Below are 18,151 nucleotides of genomic sequence, written 5' to 3'. Positions count from 1 at the left end.
TCTTCGCATTGTGAATTTAGAATTGATTGGCCACGAAAAAGTGGAAACATTTACAATTAGATATTAATTAGGATGACAGTTAATGGAAGTACTTCATTAATAATCCCGCAACGGAACACTTCTATCTAAGGGAAGAGTTTGAATTCAATGCAAAAAAAAATAAATATATTACTACGAAATGTACGCGTCTTATACTGCTACCTTTTAAGTTACACAGGGAAATTCGAAATGATAACACTTTTCCATTAGAAAACGTAAAGCGAGTGGCTACTATCGAATGTTGTACATTATTCTTAGAACAGTAGTTGCCATCATTTAAGATAATGAATCTTGCTGGACAAACGTACCGACGCGAAAGATTCTCGAAAGGAAATGTATTCTTTTATACAATTTTTTTATAGAGGTAGCGCGAGTTAATCGTAAACACTGCGGTAGTGGAATATAAAGAATCCGATAACTTCATATAACAAAATGAACACCCTGGAAAATGTATTTTGTACCTTCAACAAGTTATATTAGATACTTAATTACAAGCACTTCACCAACTTATGGGACAAACACTTTTGTTAACAACGGAGTTTATTAAATACAAATTACAAAACAAAGTCACGAAGTGTTTATCCATAACAACGATTGTACTGCACAGCTATAGTTAGATCGGTTGAACAATCCATGTAGAGGTAGAAAAAAGAACACGTGCTTCGCTTAACTGTACTGTATAGTTTATAATCGTTCGAGATTTAAGTACAATGCATCGCAAACACTCGCGTAATCAACTTTCATGTAGAAATCTGTATTTCGAGGGAAGGCGTTGTGTTTTCTTTCTAAACAGCACCGATGATTCGTATAATTTAATGAGAATTCGTAGTAGGTACGTATCTGTAACGTTGCTTACACGGACACCCCGAGACGTATACCATTTCCCAGAATCCATTAGTGTTCGTTTCGCCGAGTTTTGCTTTCTAGAAATAATTACATGTCTTAGAAAGTATAGCCACTGATAGGATACCTTTCCAAAGAATCATAGGGAAACGTTGTAATCTCGAGATACCTTACAGTTATGTGTCTTAATATAGGTGTAATTAAGGAAGCCATTTACAGACAGAAGTTTCGACCAATCCAACCAATAAAAAAACTAAAGTGTAGTTTATGGTTACAATATTCTAGAAGCAGTTATGTCAAAGTCTGGCTGCCTATTAATACCGCTGGTGTCGGTATTTTCCTGGCTGGTGCGTATAGGAAATCCCATAAATCTATTTGTACCATTTAGAGTGGTGCGTCTCGACCTGGCCGAGGCGTTATCGTGTACCTTCACCTCGTTATATTTAAACAACCCGTCGCCAGGCGGAGGTAACGAATTTTTCATCGACTTGTACCACCACTGATACGTGACGTACCACGTCAGAACGGCCGCTATACCTCCCAGAAACTTCTCTATCATGATATGATAATAGAGCATCGTGGATACCAACATAATGTCCCAAAGCAGTTGCAGTAACGTCATCGCGATGAACAGACCCCTCAGATAAGGGGTGAGTGCTTTGTGCGCCTTCTTCAGAAACTCCAAATCCGAATTGGACAGATTCCGCAGCGGGCCAGTGCTAGGCTCGCTCGGAGTCATTCGCGCGTGTTCTTCCCGCATGATCAGATCTTTTATACCCTCCCATCCGACTAACGAGGAGCCCTCTTCCGCCAGAATCAGGCTGGAATATATCAGGAGAAACGTGTGGCCGGATATATCGAGACCGCTCCAGAATCTGCCAGACTGCAGGCATTTCGCTTTCGTTTGCAGCTGCACGTCCCTCGTGCTGAGGCATCGACCGTAGTTGGTCTCAATGTAGTTGAAGAACTTGATCCACAGCAGCCATGCGACTGTGGCTAGGACCAATCGCGCCAAATGTCTCAGCAAGATCGACCGACGGCCGCAGCCGAGCGTGTGTGCCGTCAGCACGACCCATGGGACGATTATGGTCAGTAGCCATCCCCATCCCCACTTCACGAAGTATTGGTTCAGCGCGTTATCTGAACGCGAGAAATACGTTCTCGGCATCGCAACAAAGTCCGCTATGATCGACACCACGAATATCGCGCCGCAATATATGGCGACCTTTAGCCTCGTGTCGAACAGTAACGATTTCTTGCAAACATGTAAAAACATCGTTACTAGGATTAGGCCAATGGAGCTGGGTGCAGCGGTGGGCCGAGTCCCGCCTCTGTCTTCCTGACTCGAGTTCGGTCGGAAATTCATGCGACTCGACCTCAGATTATTGGTGGCCGAGCCAAACGTCGCGGAATTGCCGGCCATTGTATACACACCTCTTCGTTTCCCCGTAGCCATCGTGTAACCAACGCAGAGGTTATCGTACGTACGTTATAAGCAGGTCGGGTATATGTTACGTAGCCACATGTCAGGCGAGTCCCCTTTGTACGACCGAGGTTAGCTTCGCGCAACCTGTATCGTTGTTTCTTTCATGTGTGTCCACTAAGGATTCTGTTGTGTACGTACTTACTACGTCCGTGGATCAGCTGGTTAGGATATCAGCTGGCGCATGCACCGCGTAGGATACCCGTTACTCAAAATAGTACCACCGTGCGGTCGCGACCATACACTGCTTTGCTTTGTCATCCACTCCTCAAGCATCCCCACTACTACGGGATATTAATTGGAAACATTTACATTTGGACTTCGTCGTATAATTCGTACGATGCCAGATACGCGCGAAAACGTACTCATTTGTAAACAAGTACTGCTTTTATCAGAAAGGAAAGAAAATTCGCATAAATTACTGCGTAAGAAAATATTTAGCCTCCTAATTTGCAATCAAAATTATATCGTGTTTGAGCAAGATATAAATTTTGCCAGGATTCTGTTGAGAAGTATCGATTTGCCTGTACTGCAAGCTATATCCCCATTAATTAATTTCTTAAGTGTGTTTTACCTTCATCTCATTTAATTACTTGTATATTTGTATTTCATTCAAATTGTATATTCTTATTCCACTGATAACCTCAAAATTTTACTTTTATTAGAACTGTGATGAAATTCATAGTTTTTAACTCTAATTTTTAGCCATATTTATTTTAATTTTTAATAGTAAAGTGAAAACTGTATGGGTAAAAAAAATGGACTTAACGGGGGGCCGCTAAACCGTTTAATCCAAACCTACTACCGATCACAGTTTTTTGCGAATATCTCGAAAACTAAAGCCGAGCGGCTGCAACATGTATAGAAAAAAGTTGTTCAGAATCGAGCCCCCAACAACATATTCCAAGGTCATCAAAATCGGTGAGGAGGGCCAACGTTTAAATAATTACCAAATTAAACATATGTACCTCTATTCAAATTATCCATATTTAAGATATAACAAACACTATTTAAAAAAAAAATCACAAACAAGAACGAATAATGCACGAAGACGCTACTTTTTTTAGTTTTTAAGTTGTAAGAAACATATGATAATTATTGAGACTCTATTTGGTTTATTGGGATATTATATTTTACATTCGTATTCCTTATTTACGGAATAATGGTTACATAGGATAACCACATAAAAATTAAGCATTGATTATTACGATTTTTGTCCATTACATGCCGCACTGTGTCGCGACACGTTGATACTTTGTTCCGCTCTGCCTTTCGAACGGCTGATCCTCCGTTCTTTGCAGGCGCGACGGGCGCGAGCGCTTGTGCTTGTGCATACGAAAACGGCTCCGTACATTTACGTACAGTACCTACCTATATGCAACCGAAGGAAGTAACGCGTGTTAGACAAAATCATCTATACCAGGGTCGACTAACTGGTGGCTCGCGGGCCACCGGGGGCACCTCCGCCTTGCTGATACGTTGAACGACACCCCCCTCCATCACTACCAGACTCTGACCAAAGAGGAGATATGATAAGAGGCGTCACTCCGGGCGGAACCTTTGAAGTCCTTACTTGACCTTGACATTTAAATTGGTTGTCTATTCGAGCGGGATATTCAAATCGACTAAATGTACCTTACCACAATTTGCTGATTATTGCCGAAGTTTACCGTGGTTTACCGATTATTGCCGAATGGGCATTTAAATTGGTTGTCTAGTGATTTCCCTAGTTTATGTCTGTCCTTGTCGAGTGATGGAGGGGTAAACACTTACAGGAGCGGTGGTAATGTGTGCGCGAACTGACGCCAGCGCCAAACCAGCCAACGCGAAGCTAACCACGGTCAACCCTGATCTATATATTGAAAAATTAAATTTTTCTATTTTCTATTTTATTTTCATCTACCTACATATTTGTACCATTGTAATCTGTGAAATTTTCTGGAAAAAAGGAAAGCCGAACTCGACGTCCTTCGTACCAATTACTCCGAATGCGTATGAATTGTTGGTACCTAGTTGCTCATACTTTTTCATAGTTACGACTATCGATAAATCTGCAGCACTAGCGAAGGCGGAGTATCAGGCATCCGAAAGACGGAGTGAGACGAAGAATCAATGCGTCGTCTGCTCGTACATACATACCTCGTACTGTTCCTCGCTCGTTTTCAATCCCTCTAATTCGCTCTCATTCCATCTCGTTCTCGCCTTCGCAGGACAAGGACAGGAGTGAGCCAGAAGTGGTGGGCATAGCGTAGAGCTCTTAACGTGTAGCCTAACCGCGCTCTTAGCGAATATATAGTAGTTGCTAATGGAATATTTATCTTTTACTGCATTTTGAATTAAATTTATATTATTTATAAAAGCAGCGATTATTTTGTTATCTTAGACTAAAAGAATTTCGCTTTCAAATAGGTATATCTATGTAACATTTTTATTATATTCTATGTGATTACTTTCGTGGTAAATGTTTTATTGAAACAAAAAATTATACATGTTGGGAAAGTAAGCAAAATTCGCTTATCCTAAGAAAGTATATAGAAATAAGTTGAAATAGTATCCGGTTGAGATTAGTACCTCGCTTCAAAATTGGTATATTTTTCTTCTTTAAATGAAGCATTATGTAAGAAATAAATCAGGAGAATAATACTTGCATTTTGGAAGAATAATTTGTTAATTTATAGTATTGTATAAACTTTAACTTTCCAATTGAACAAAAGAACAATAATACAAATATGACTAGAGTATGATTTTTATTTACTATTCAACTTCTATGGTATTGCACTAGCGTTCGTGTGCAATAAGCTCTATACTTTGTGGTAAATAATTCAGTCAGAATGTTGAATGAATTATGTAAAAAATCCGCCACACACCATTAAGTAATATTAGAAAAGGAACTTTGTTAAACATGTAAAATTTGCAACATGTTCTTTCTAATATCATGCAAGTAGTTTTGCAAATTTAAATTTTATACATTTGCTCGACATTCTTCTATATAGCTTTTGCAAGGCACCCTTGAGAGTTTGTTCAAAATATGTAGACATTAACAATGACAGCGTAGTATGAAACTTATCTTTCAAAAGTTAATTTATGATAAATTAGGCAACTATGAAAATCATTGCTGTATTACTTCTAACGTGCTGACTAGTTCTAAGAGATTTCTGACCAGTCACCGTTAATAATAGATAGTACTGAAATATATTCACGAAACGAGCATATTTTCTCGTTTCGTTTCGTTGTGAGAACACTCATCATTCTTCATTTCATTTTAGGTGGTGAAACTGGGCAATCAGCTTCTCTACAAACAAATGTAGGGTAGAGGAGCCAATTAATGTGCCCTGTTTCGGGACTTCCGGGGTTTTCGCTAGTAAAAATAACTTTAGTAATGTAGTTGACCTTTCTTAAGAACTAAAAGATAAATTTCAAAGTTTCTTTTACCGATATAAATTTTCCCATGAAACAAATCTTCTTTGATTATTTTAAACATAAAATAAAAGTTCTGGAGCCAGTTACTGTGTACCTATAATCTCCAAATATCAGTTAAGGGGGAAGCCTGGTTTTTTTCTGGTATCCCCCTAGCCAGACGTATATTCTTCAAAGTAAAAAAAGTTTCAGTCGAATCGGACAATAACTTTTGGAAATACAGGTCCCACCTGGTGTGTGGCCGGGTGTTACCCATGCATTTGCCGCTACTCAGATGCCTATAACTTCGGGAATTTTACGAATTTCAAAAAATCCTTTTAAACGCATATTCCCAAAAGGTTGAACATTCGAAAAACGAAATAAAAAAAAAGTCGACATTTAGACCGAAAGGTCCCCTTAATGTTCCAATTACTGCATGCTTCCTCCTCGAATACTGTGCTCTTTTCTTGAATAGTGTGCCTCAATAATGAGCATACTTTAATAAATTTTAATAGCGATAATATGAAAAATAATTTAATTAAAAGAAATAAATGTGAATACATTTTCATATTTACACTTCCTTCCTTTAAACATATGACGGAGATGTGCTTAAGATTCTGTTTAACACATGGAAAACGTCAGTGTAAACAACACAGCAACTAACCCAACGAGCGAAAATCAGTCTAGTTATTGTGCACAGTAAATGACACTACTTCCAAATTTGTTTCTTAAGCTTGTTAAGCATTATCAAAAAATTGAAATAATTTTTGTATATAAATAATTAATTAAATTTCAGTAAAAAAATTGAATACCTCTTATTCGATAAATATAAAGCTAATTATGCTTAAAAATAATCTAGAGGCACGGTAATTTGGTACCCCACAGTAATTGGCTCCTCTACCCCTAGGTGCTAACTAAACGTATAAAACATTAAACATTTATGCGTGGCAAACTAGTTACAATGGAATCTAATTTTACAACTTGCACCTTGGACGTTAGTACCTTTAATGGTTCTATATCGTACGAAGACCAATATGTTATTAATTCTGGATATCCGTCTTCGCTAATGTAGTCAATTTTGATCGAACTAAATCGAGCTCGCGAATTCAAATTTGGTTGACAATCTGCACCACGACACAATTGGGTTATATCACTTTGACTTACGTTCATAACTTGTAAATCTGTAGAATTCACAAATACTATCAGTACTCTTTCTATTAGCCTTCTCTCGGTAATAATAGATACTTTCTTTGTATGTTCAGAGACTGAGTCAATCCAGTGCCAAAATTTAATGGCGAACCCAGAAGTGTATGGTTTCCCAGACATGACTAAGAAAGTTGGTTTCGACGCAAATGAATTCGGGCTAACGTGATCCCAAATTGTTACTGGCGGGTTGCCAGGCTTTTGCAGCGTCAAGTTTACACTAGCTCTGCAATATTCTCCCGGACATGATCCTTCGTTTTCTATAGATAAATAGTGATATGGTGTAGGCTTCCAATTGTATTTTTCATTGTCAAGCTTCAACGTTTCAAACATGCGAAATGCTGTCTTCGGTTTCGGTACGGACTGCTTATTTGCTTCTGATAATTTCATAGCATGGAGTAATCCTGCGAAAGTTATAGTCCTAGTCACGCCTGTAAGGAAGTAAAATGATGTTTCATGAAAACGGGTCTTATGTGTCAATATATTTGTAGTACGCTACAAAGTATGCTGGCTCGTGTTAAAACTCTTTCGGCGACTACCGCGTAAAACGTAATTAAGGGGTAAAAACAGAATGTCCATTTTTCTTAATTTGGCAACTGGGACGACAGAACTGTCGAATCACAAAGGGTTGTAAAGCTCAAACGTCCTCGCGAGATAACGTTAAAGATACGGTATACTGGTTAAAAACAGGAAATGGCCACTCTGCAATGGAACAAAACACAGAATGTTTCTATTCTTTGCCTAAGCCAGCGAAGTCCAGGTGGGCGGTCCGATACTTCTGGCTAGGGGGATGCCAGAAAACAATACAAAAAATTGAAAATTTACAATTTTCAAAGGCGCTGAAAGGATGTAAACTATAGGGAAAAAGTGATTTCAAATTTCAAGTGTCGTTATTTTCTAGAAAAATGTCATTTTTGTATTTTTTCCTGCCCCCTCCCCCTCCCCCTAGCCAGAAGTATATTCTTCCAAATAAAAAAAGTTTCAGTCGAATGGAATAATAACTTTTGGAGATACAGGTCCCACCGATTTGGATCAATTTTTTGACGCCTTGACTTTAACGACTCCCCAGTGCCGTGTGCAATGATTAATTATAAAACAAAGAATATATTTCTATAATTTAAGACATCCTTAATACAATGCAAAAAGTCCCATTAAGTTATATATAGTAGTTTTCTTTTAATTAATTCCTAAATATCACCTATTTTTGGGGGCTCTAGACCGGAAGGTCCCCTTAAGGTGAAATTCCACGGCGCGTAGTTCGCCGTCTCGCGGAACTACGCGCCGTGGAAGAGAAATTACTTTATAATTTATAATTAAAACCTATTTGGTACTTACTTCTTTTACTATTGTCGTAGCAGACGTAGGATATAGTATCATTAAAAACAAGATTATATATATCAATCAACGAACAATTTCCAGGCGAGTATCGTCCTAAGAGATGGCCAGTTCCTCCAGATAAAATGACAAGATTAGGCATATTTTTCGTTGCTATTTCTATGCTTAAAAGATCATCAACACCATCTGAGTCAATATCTGGTAAAATCACAGGTAGCTTTTCAAACGTATGGATTTTTGAACTCCAATGTATAGTGCCGGCAATAGGTTCAATACTAGCCAAGAGGCCTTGATCACCGGCAACTATGCAATCTGGTTTTCCAGAGCGATCAGTGTCAACCGAGACACAATCAATTTCAGTAGGTGGCCTTTTCAAAGAAACCAGCCATAATGGTAAACCACTATTTGCTTGCATTGACATAATTCCTCCGCCATCTGCCGATATTTGTCCTTGACCACCGTTTGTATCGTTATCTTGGTACCGCTGCCCGCGAACAAGAAATACAAGATTCGATGGATTTGCACGTATAATGGAGATAGGACCGCATAATTCTGAAATCATGTAAAAGAATAGATTCATTTTTAAAATATACGAACCAACTATAAATATTTATGAAAATAACTACTGCAGAAGGAAATACCTTTACGGGCCTCTAATTTAAGAGGTTATACCTACTTAGTCAGGCGGCCGAAAAGAGGCGAATATTTGTGAATTTTTTTTTAAGAAACGGAAGCATATATTTTTACAAAACTTTTTGCGCTTAAAAGAGCAACATTTAAAGAATATTTAGTAATTTTTTCGTAGAAAAATGTTTACGTTTATAATAAAGTAACAACCGACATCCAAAAACCATTCTTAAAAATTTGGTTTTGCGGTGAGCACTACCATTCGTAAATATTTTTCTACGCAAAAATTACCAAATGTTCTTTAAATGTTGCTCTTTCAAGCGCAAAAAGTTTTGTAAAAATATATGCTTCCGCTTCTTCAAAAAAAAATCACAAATATGCTAGGTACTAAGCCCTTAAGGGGTCATTCCACTGTGAGGTCGTGAAAAATTGTCACTTTTTAGGATTTATTTTTTAGTAAACGGAATGTCCAACGTAAATAATGTTTTATCTACTTATTAATACACTTATTGACAGTGTAAAAAAAATCTGTTTTAAACTTTTAACAGTTTTTTTTAAATATAAATCACTCGAACGTGAGCGGCTTGAAAAAGCAATGTAGTGCTGGTGCAGGTGACTCTGGGAAAACGATGCATATTAAAAAAAAATTCATAGTGTATTGTAATATTGTAATCATTATGAGTGTGGTTATCATTGAAAGTGCAATTACTTTAACTGATAAAAAATTAACGAAATGGCGGAGATTTGAAGTTTAAGTGTAAAAATATGGTGAATTTGTCAATCATTTTGCCTTGTAAAAAGTATAACAGATAACATTCTGCCACTATCAATTGGTTATTTAACTTGTACTAAATATTTTCTTTTTTTCTTAAGTTCTCTCTAAAACAAAATAGTGCCAAAGAAAAATAGACCCTTAAATCTGCCTGTATACCAATTTTCTTTATCTCTACTTAAACATCGAATAATGGTCCTGTGGATGAGTAGGGCTAGATTGTCTGTGATTCGTATGAAAAACTACATTTTATTCAATTATGTTGTGAGAAATTAAAAGGCATTAGAAATCTCATAATATGTATTTGAAAGATATAATAAATTTCCTGACAATATAAGAAGTCTTGATAATGTTGTGTTTGAAAAGACTCGGTTTTAGTCTGCAAGGATTAAAGAGGCATAGTATGAACTATATCTATAATGTTATTCAATATCACATGTAACTTAATAAAGTGTCATTCTAGGCGAACTCGGACAGATTTCGGAGTAAGTTTTCGTAGATTGCTGAAATTTGAATATGTTGTAGTCTTTATTGATGTTTAAATGTACCTCAAAGGATTTTTCAAAATTTAGAAAAATGTCGATTTTACAGCTGTTTGAAGTTAAGTGCTAACTTTCATTCAATACATTATAGCTATGGAAGTAGTAAACGGATGGAGATGAGCTTTATAGTGCTTATAGAAAAGACATTGAAGTTTTAAGAAAAAATTATTTCAGTTTAAAAAAAAAATTTAACCATTTTTGTGCAATTGTTTTAAACAAATGCAGGTTTTTAACATCGGGCGCGATTTTAAAAATCTGAAAAAGGAGAATATAGTTCTATCCTTCCCCTTTGTGGACACATTTTCAAAAATATGGACATTTTAAAATTGGCCCTGTAAAAATTGCCGAAAGTTGACGCTGCGTCGCCCAGCGCCGGCTCGACTGGTCGGGCCGTGCGGTACTCGCAGCGGCCAAGCGGCTATACCTGATATTCTTATACAGGATTCTCGAAAATGGTAAGTATTTAAATAAAAACTGAAGGAGGAAAACTCTTACTCTTTTTTATATCCAACATAATACTGTATTTCAATTTTTGGTGTTCGTAATATTTTCCTTGAAACGAGGGTGATTTTTAGTATTTTAAATGGAATGCTATATATTTAATTACCCAATATGAAAGCGACTGTCAAGACAAATTTAATTATATGGTATACTATGATCTTGTGTGGCCTTGAAGGTCATAGTATACCATATGGTTGAATTTGTCTTGACAGTTGCTTTCATATTGGGTAATCAAATATATTGGGAAAGCAAGTGGAGGCGTGGCTTAGATTTCAGCGCTGTGGTGGTAACTTGGCAAACTATTGAAAGTGGGCTCGGATCCCCCCAAACATTCCGAATAAGTATTTATTAATCGAATAAGTAAAAATTTAGTGTTTAAAAAAATTTAAAAGCACTCGTTTTTCACAACATGTCTATACAAACACCGATAATCGTATGGACTTCAACGGATTTCGGCCTACTCTCAGTAGTTCCATTTTCTGTCACTAGTTGGCGTATCAAAATTCTTGGGTTCCTAATAGCATTCCAGAGTTTTCCTCCTTCAGTTTTTTTCAAATACTTACCATTTTCGAGAATCCTGAATAAGAATACCGACTAGTCGAGCCGGCGCTGGACGACGCAGCGTCAACTTTCGGCAATTTTTACAGGGCCAATTTTAAAATGTCCATATTTTTGAAAACGTGTTTATCAAGAGGAAGGATAGAACAATATTCTCCTTTTTTCAGATTTTTAAAATCGCGCCCGATGTTAAAAATCTGCATTTGTTTAAAATAATTGCACAAAAATGGTTAAATTTTTTTTTAAACTGAAATAATTTTTTTTAAAACTTCAATGTCTTTTCTATAAGCACTGTAAAGCTCATTTCCATCCTTTTACTACTTCCATAGCTATAATGTATTGAATGAAAGTTAGCACTTAACTTCAAACAGCTGTAAAATCGACATTTTTCAAAATTTTGAAAAATCCTTTGAGGTACATTTAAATACCACTGAAGACTACAACATATTCAAATTTCAACAATCTACGAAAACTTACCCCGAAATCCGTCCAAGTTCGCATGGAATGTCCCTAAAACACAACTGATACATTCACACATTTTCTCAAACTTACCTACTCTTTGCAATGTCTTGTCCCAAGATATAGATGACTGGGGTTCAACAACCGAGGGACAAACCACTGCATTATCACAAGGTAAAACATATAGAAACACAACTATTGTTACGATGCATAACAATATAGAAGCGATCAAACACAGTCGTCGAAGAGGGGACATATCTCGCCGTTTCCACAAATCATTCTGATCATTTCCTTCAACCACCATTATAGGTATATCGTCTCTATAATATTTAAGCGTATTCTGCCCATTTTTCATGCGATTTCCCAACTTCTTTGTTTCGTCCAATGGATAATAGATCCCATTTTCATGGATTGTAGTCAATTCCTGTAATATTTATATCTGTAACATAGCTTTTACTTCCCAATTGATTTTCATCAAAATTTATTATCCAATACTTTTCTTTAGCTAATACACATACACTGTTCATTAATACTGATAGGATTATAACTACTAAGGAACAGAAGGTATATGTACTAAAGAAACTAAAAACATTCTCTTTCCCTCATTTATGTTTTATTACACATCCCATAGTGTTGAAAAGGGATGAGTTCCTCCGAATTTTAACTCACCGCTGGTGCATTTTCAGCGTGCCTTTTTGGGGCTTCATTTTGTTGAGTTTCCAAGCAATCCTCTTCATCCTCGGTATCGGTGTTGCTTATGCTCTGTGGCAAAGGTGTGTAACCCTTTCCACTGTGATGATCAATCGACATGCCAAATGAAATCTGTGCAAATCACCAGGAATTCGACGAACCTATCAGAATGTTTACGCACATACGTATATTTATTTATGTCATTATCACAACACTGTCAACTATGTCAACTGTACAGTGTTAGTGTAGAGTGAGCGAACGGGATGAAAACTCCAGGAAAACTTTTGGATCAGTATTTGCGCGCCCTCTAAGCTATGACAGATTCTGTTTGAACTAAAATTCAATATGGCCGGCTAATGCCGGAAAAATGGGGAAGATGACTGCAACTTTTCCCCACCCGTGACGCCACCAGCGCACGTGCCACTTGTCTTTTAGTGTGTTATAAAACATTAATATAGAACTACCAACTTCATACAATCCACAAATGAAAAATTCACGCCCAAACCATTCATACATGCGCACTCATGCAAAACCGCAGTACATGCGCTAGTGGCGCCTTCTGCGCCGCACTTTGCGGCATCTTCCCCATTAAGTACACTCAGGGCGGTATTCTCAGTCGCTACTTATTCTTAAGTAAATGCTTAAGCATGCGGCATCCTCTACTAACCTAGTAGCTAGTAAAGGATTCCGAATGCTTAAGCATTTCCTTAAGAATAAGTAGCGACTGAGAATACCGCCCTCAGATTCTGCGTACTGTAATATGTAGAATAAGAAATACATTTGTTGACACGTTAAGAAAATTTGGATAATGCCAACAAATGTATCTCTTACCCTACATTTTGTATAAGATACTTAATTGTGAAAAATACAAGTAGAGGTAAGGATTAGTGAGTGGCTCAGATTTTTCTTTGAAAAATGTTCCTTATATTCAGTTTAACAGTTTGCTCAAGCGTTACAGTGTTAAGTAATTATATTAATTACTTATATTACATTCAGTGTTGGAGGAAAATACGGGAAGGGAGGCGGAACGTATGCGCGCGATGACGCGTGTCGTCCAACCAATCAACGCCAAGATGGGAAATGATAGGAAACGAAACGACGCCAGCGCCAAGCCAAGTCAACTAGCCAAGTCAAGTGAGGCCGCAGCCAACCAGCGTCGCCGGGGAATCGGTTGTCAACGGAAATCTATATGAAACAAACAAAAATATTTTTATTTTTTTAGGAAGAAAACCCAGTCAGTACTGTTACGTTACCAGATTTTAATGCAAATGTCGTATTGGTACACCTTATGTCCTTACATCATGGTTCTGGTGCTGCACTGGCATGGTGCTGGAGCTGCACTAGTACAGTGCCAGTGCGTGTCTGCCGAATTCGCTATGACAGTTACTGTCTTGTCATAAACGCACCGAATCCAAAGTCAGTCTTGTCAGATCCTTTGAAAATCCCCGCGCAAACTCGTGAACTGAGTGCTTCAGGGCACGAACCAACAACCGGCCTTTTATTAGAAATCCTCACGAGATCGCGCAGCAGTTCATAATATTTTATTTGCATTAGTATAATTTTCGCATTAGTATTATTATCAGGGTAAAAATCACAGAAATTTTGTTACAAGAGAAGTTAGAAATTCAAACGAAATATTCAGCCGAACGGTCACATCACATGCGCCTGGCGCTGTGATCCGCGCCACAAAATATCATATCATAGATGGGAATGCCGCGTTTCGTACCGCTTTCACTGTCAGCGAAAAAAAGTGACTTGGATTGGTTGTTTCTTATAGAGCTATCTTCCTTTCTATCGGAAACAACCAATTTAAGTCGTTTTCTGGCACGAGTGCAGGGTTACTGCGAGGTACCGAATTCGCTATGTGTGAGTGCGAGCAGATCGAAATTCATCTTCGCGCGGTGTATGACATACATACATGTATACTTTCGGAATACACGAAGGTATGCAAGTCATTGTTGTTAAGAAATCTGGTTATAGCTTAGAGCATATAAACAATTTTATATGCTCTAAGGGTTATAGTTCTAAATTAAACCGCACTGAATGTAATACACTAGGGGTGCGTTCCGATTCGCGCATTGAGCGCATGAAATTGGTGGCATCGTACGATTCCCTAGAATTTCTCGGACTTGCGGTGCATGAGGCGCGCAGGAACTGCAGGAACTAGGGATGGATCACGGTCGTGATTGAAGTTAAATATAATGTATGCACGCACTGATTTGATTGGGTAATGTATTCATATATACATTATACTTTTTAACTAAAGTGAATAAATATTCGTCAATTTAAATAGATCAAGAACGATTACATTGGTTCTAAGTATACAACTGAGATTTTATAAGAATAGTGAGGACTTGAAAATGTTTCGAGAGAAAGTAGAAATAGGGGTTAGGTATGTGGCGCGTGCAAAAAGCAGTTATGCTTTCCACCAATCAGAAGCGATCACGAAAATCACGGATCACTGTGAAAAATCACCGTGATTGGGAACGAACTAGAGCACTAAAGAGGTGAGTATGCGCATCCGCCATATTGGATCCTCTGGAGAGAGAAGATTATTGAATACTCGCCCTTTTCAGTGCTGTCAAATTCGCTTTATGAACCAAATATAAACTAAAATGTAATAAAATACCTTAATAATGTGTCGTACTACCATGCATCAATATCAATAACGCATAAAGTGAATCTGACAATACTCAAAAAGGCGGGTACTCAATAATCTTCTCTCTCTAGAGGACCCAATATGGCGGATGCGCATACTCACCTCTTTAGTGCTCTAAACGAACGTGATCGGATCACTCGTGATTCACAAATCATAGTTCTAGCCAACACTACCCTAGATTGTGGCTTCAAATACAAAAAAAGAAATGTCCCTAGAATGACTATCTTTAATCCTCTAACTCCCACCAGCCATACGAATCTGGCATAAAAACTTGCCATAAGGTTTTGTCCACGATTGCGCACAAACCACGTTTGTGGTTGTGCGAGAGTCCACATGAGCCTGTTGCCAGTTATTGATCCTAACACGGTCAAACAACACTGCATTGCTGTCAACTACGAAAACAATTCTGGTCACGCAGCTTTTGCAAAAACGCGCCGACAAAAGATCACGGTAACGTGTGCGAATCTATTTATTCAAAGTACTGCGAAATCGAAATGTGCTGTGCCTCTTCGACGTCATCATTATTCTGTCAAAATGTAGAAGAGGTCCCGTAAGACTGAAATATCGATGAGTGACATTTGCCATTGATACGCAAATATGTCATCGGTAGTTTTCCGCGAGACAAGAAACACGTAGATAGAACGTAACATAACTCCTTGCCATTGCGAAATTTCCGTTTATCCTGTCGATTGAATCGTTTAAAAACTTCGTATATTGACTCCGGACTTTAGGAAGACTTGAATTGTGTCGCTGCTGCACATGTGATCCTCCAGGTGTTATCTTCGGTCCGTAATGAAGAAGTTTACAATTAAAGGTGTGCTCGACGGGTTCCGATCGTCGGTACCCCAACCCGTCAAACCCGATCAAGAAATCGTCGAAAACTTACGGCCGGAACACTTTCAAGTAAAGAAGGTCAGTGATAACAATGTACTATCCATTCGTTTTACATTACGTGTGCCAATTTTTAGCTACAGAAAAAAAGATACGTAAGTACTTACTGCAAAGCACGTTCGTCGGGATGTGCAGAAATTTAGAAAAAGTTAAAAAAAACTTTAAAAAAAAAATTAGTTTTTATTTGCGATTTTTACGTGGGACAGATTAATGTACATTAGTTATACAACGTGTCTGCTTTATTCGTAGTTTTACAATCGCGTTTATACGAAGATCGTGTGTTGGTAAAGTTCTTACTCATGTTGTCATAGTATGTGGTATTATGATGTCATTATTTTAATTCTAGTAATATATATATGTACTCAGCATATCGCAAAAGAATGAGATTAAACTTATTGTTCTCCCTTTCTAATGTTGTTAGAAGCAATAGAAAGAACATATAATAATGGTTGATTATGCAAAAGAATTGAATTGTCCATAAATGTATTTACTAGTGAAAAACACTAAATATTATATCTCATTAGTGGAGGCAATTTCCACATGTGGTTTTAAATATTTGCTTAAATGCTTTTCTTCACTGGGCTTAGAAAATAGCAAATGGAAATAAATTTTAAAATATAGGTTAACAGGTGTGAAATATTAATAAACAGAATTTCTAAAAGTATCCTTTTTTTCTTGACTATAAAGTTGGCTAAAAATTATGCACACTATGAACATTATGAAAATACAAATAAATGTAATATGTTATCCAAGTAATATTTGCGAGTCCTGTACCAACATTATTTTTTGAATACGATACCAATGTCACGTTGGAATATTGATTTGAGGGCCAATAGGATATGCATTGTTACATAGTTTTTGGTGCAAGATATGTGCAGAAGTAGAAACTACTTGACTGCAACAAACTATCTAACTACTCCAACTTATTAAATGTATAAAGAAGTTCATTTATCTATGAATGTTATTACAGTTCTGTAAGAAGGTGCTGCACACTGCTTTTTACTTGCCCTTAATGTTCAGAAAAATAGCATTGGCATTTTTAGACGTTAGGAATTTTCAGTAAGCAGCGTATTCTTTTATATTAAATATATTTTACTTGCTACAATTAAATTGGGGAAAAACAAACTTGTATGTGAAAGGAAATCTTACCAAATTAATAAAACTAGTTTTATACTGACCTGAGGATAATTAAAGTATACAACTTACAAATTTAAAAGATACTTTTATTGGCTATACTTCCGAATGGCCCCAGTGGCCGATCGACGCGAGATTTGTGGGGGGGGGGGGGGTGTTTGGACTCTAAATCTAAAATTGTTGCTTCGGGAATTTATTAGTTTACGAGATATTAATAAAAAACTTTTAGTATTTCTGTTGACTTATTTCGACATTATGCATTCCACTTTCCAACTTGTTTTGGATATTAGTATTGGTTGAGGCTAGATTAGTGCGGGGGGGGGGGGGGAGCGCAAAGCGATGTAAGTTTGGAGATTTGAACCAGAAATTTGCGGATGCGATCCATCTTATTATACAGGGTGGATACCTATTACTTTATTGATAGGCAATACTCTAGGGGGGTGATTCTACAGGTCAAAATAAGACGAAAATATAGAATGCAATTTTTTAATATCGCGCATCGTTTTTGTGAAAATTGGCTTTGAATTTCAGCTAAATATACTTGCCATTTAGGCGCTTGAGGGGCACGCCGAGGTAAGGGGAACGCGTCCAGCTTTCTGTAGAACAAATTGGGGGGGGGGGCAGGATGAACCCCCGTTAGGGCTACGTGTATGCAGTTCAAAAAAATAATTTGTAAAAAAAATTAACAGTAATTTTTTATTAATATTTCGGAAACTAATAAATTCCCGAAGCTACAATTTTAGATTTAGGGTCCGCACCCCCTCCATCCCCTCAAGCCTCGTGTCGATCGGCCACTGGGGCCATTCGGAAGTATATCCCTTTTATTCAGTGTAATTTAATTTAATCACGATTTTACCTGATATTTCACAGAATTTCAAATGTGTGCAGAAATAAATTTAAGTCATAAATGTGTTAAATTTGTTCCAAATATTTACTCTAGTAAATTATTATAAAATAATTTTGCACTTTAGGTGCATTAAAATTTTGTACATAATTTGTATCTATATATATGTTTAGTA

The 18,151-nt window shown here is 37.2% G+C and overlaps 3 protein-coding genes across 12 annotated transcripts in view; 1 reads left to right on the top strand and 2 right to left on the bottom strand.

Annotated features, from left to right (window-relative positions):
• Positions 1-464: 464 nt before the first annotated feature.
• On the bottom strand, positions 465-2,338 carry Fitm (acyl-coenzyme A diphosphatase Fitm). Its single transcript, XM_076810425.1, has one exon. The coding sequence runs from the start codon at positions 2,336-2,338 to the stop codon at positions 1,154-1,156; it is 1,185 nt and encodes a 394-aa protein (XP_076666540.1). The 3' UTR covers positions 465-1,153.
• Positions 2,339-4,811: 2,473 nt separating this feature from the next.
• On the bottom strand, positions 4,812-12,716 carry LOC143368042 (uncharacterized). Its single transcript, XM_076810396.1, has 4 exons — positions 12,428-12,716; positions 11,852-12,182; positions 8,300-8,851; positions 4,812-7,395 (listed from the first exon to the last, which is right to left on the bottom strand). The coding sequence occupies exons 1-4, from the start codon at positions 12,566-12,568 to the stop codon at positions 6,692-6,694; spliced, it is 1,728 nt and encodes a 575-aa protein (XP_076666511.1). The 5' UTR covers positions 12,569-12,716; the 3' UTR covers positions 4,812-6,691.
• A 2,676-nt stretch (positions 12,717-15,392) lies between these two features.
• Tomosyn (syntaxin-binding protein tomosyn) overlaps positions 15,393-18,151 on the top strand; it is a 144,334-nt gene continuing 141,575 nt past the window's right edge. For 3 of the 10 annotated variants that reach the window (XM_076810345.1, XM_076810340.1, XM_076810344.1), the window contains exon 1: positions 15,397-16,019. In XM_076810345.1, the coding sequence (XP_076666460.1) occupies positions 15,900-16,019 (120 nt within the window). In that variant the 5' untranslated portion in view covers positions 15,397-15,899. Of the gene's footprint in view, positions 16,020-18,151 lie in introns of all 10 variants that reach the window. The other 7 variants (XM_076810336.1, XM_076810341.1, XM_076810335.1 and 4 more) reach the window with 6 other exon arrangements.

Source organism: Andrena cerasifolii, chromosome 4, assembly GCF_050908995.1.
Source record: "Andrena cerasifolii isolate SP2316 chromosome 4, iyAndCera1_principal, whole genome shotgun sequence".
NCBI lineage: Eukaryota > Metazoa > Arthropoda > Insecta > Hymenoptera > Andrenidae > Andrena > Andrena cerasifolii.
The sequence above is the reverse complement of the archived record's forward strand: the minus strand, read 5'-3'. Positions and strand labels throughout refer to the sequence as shown.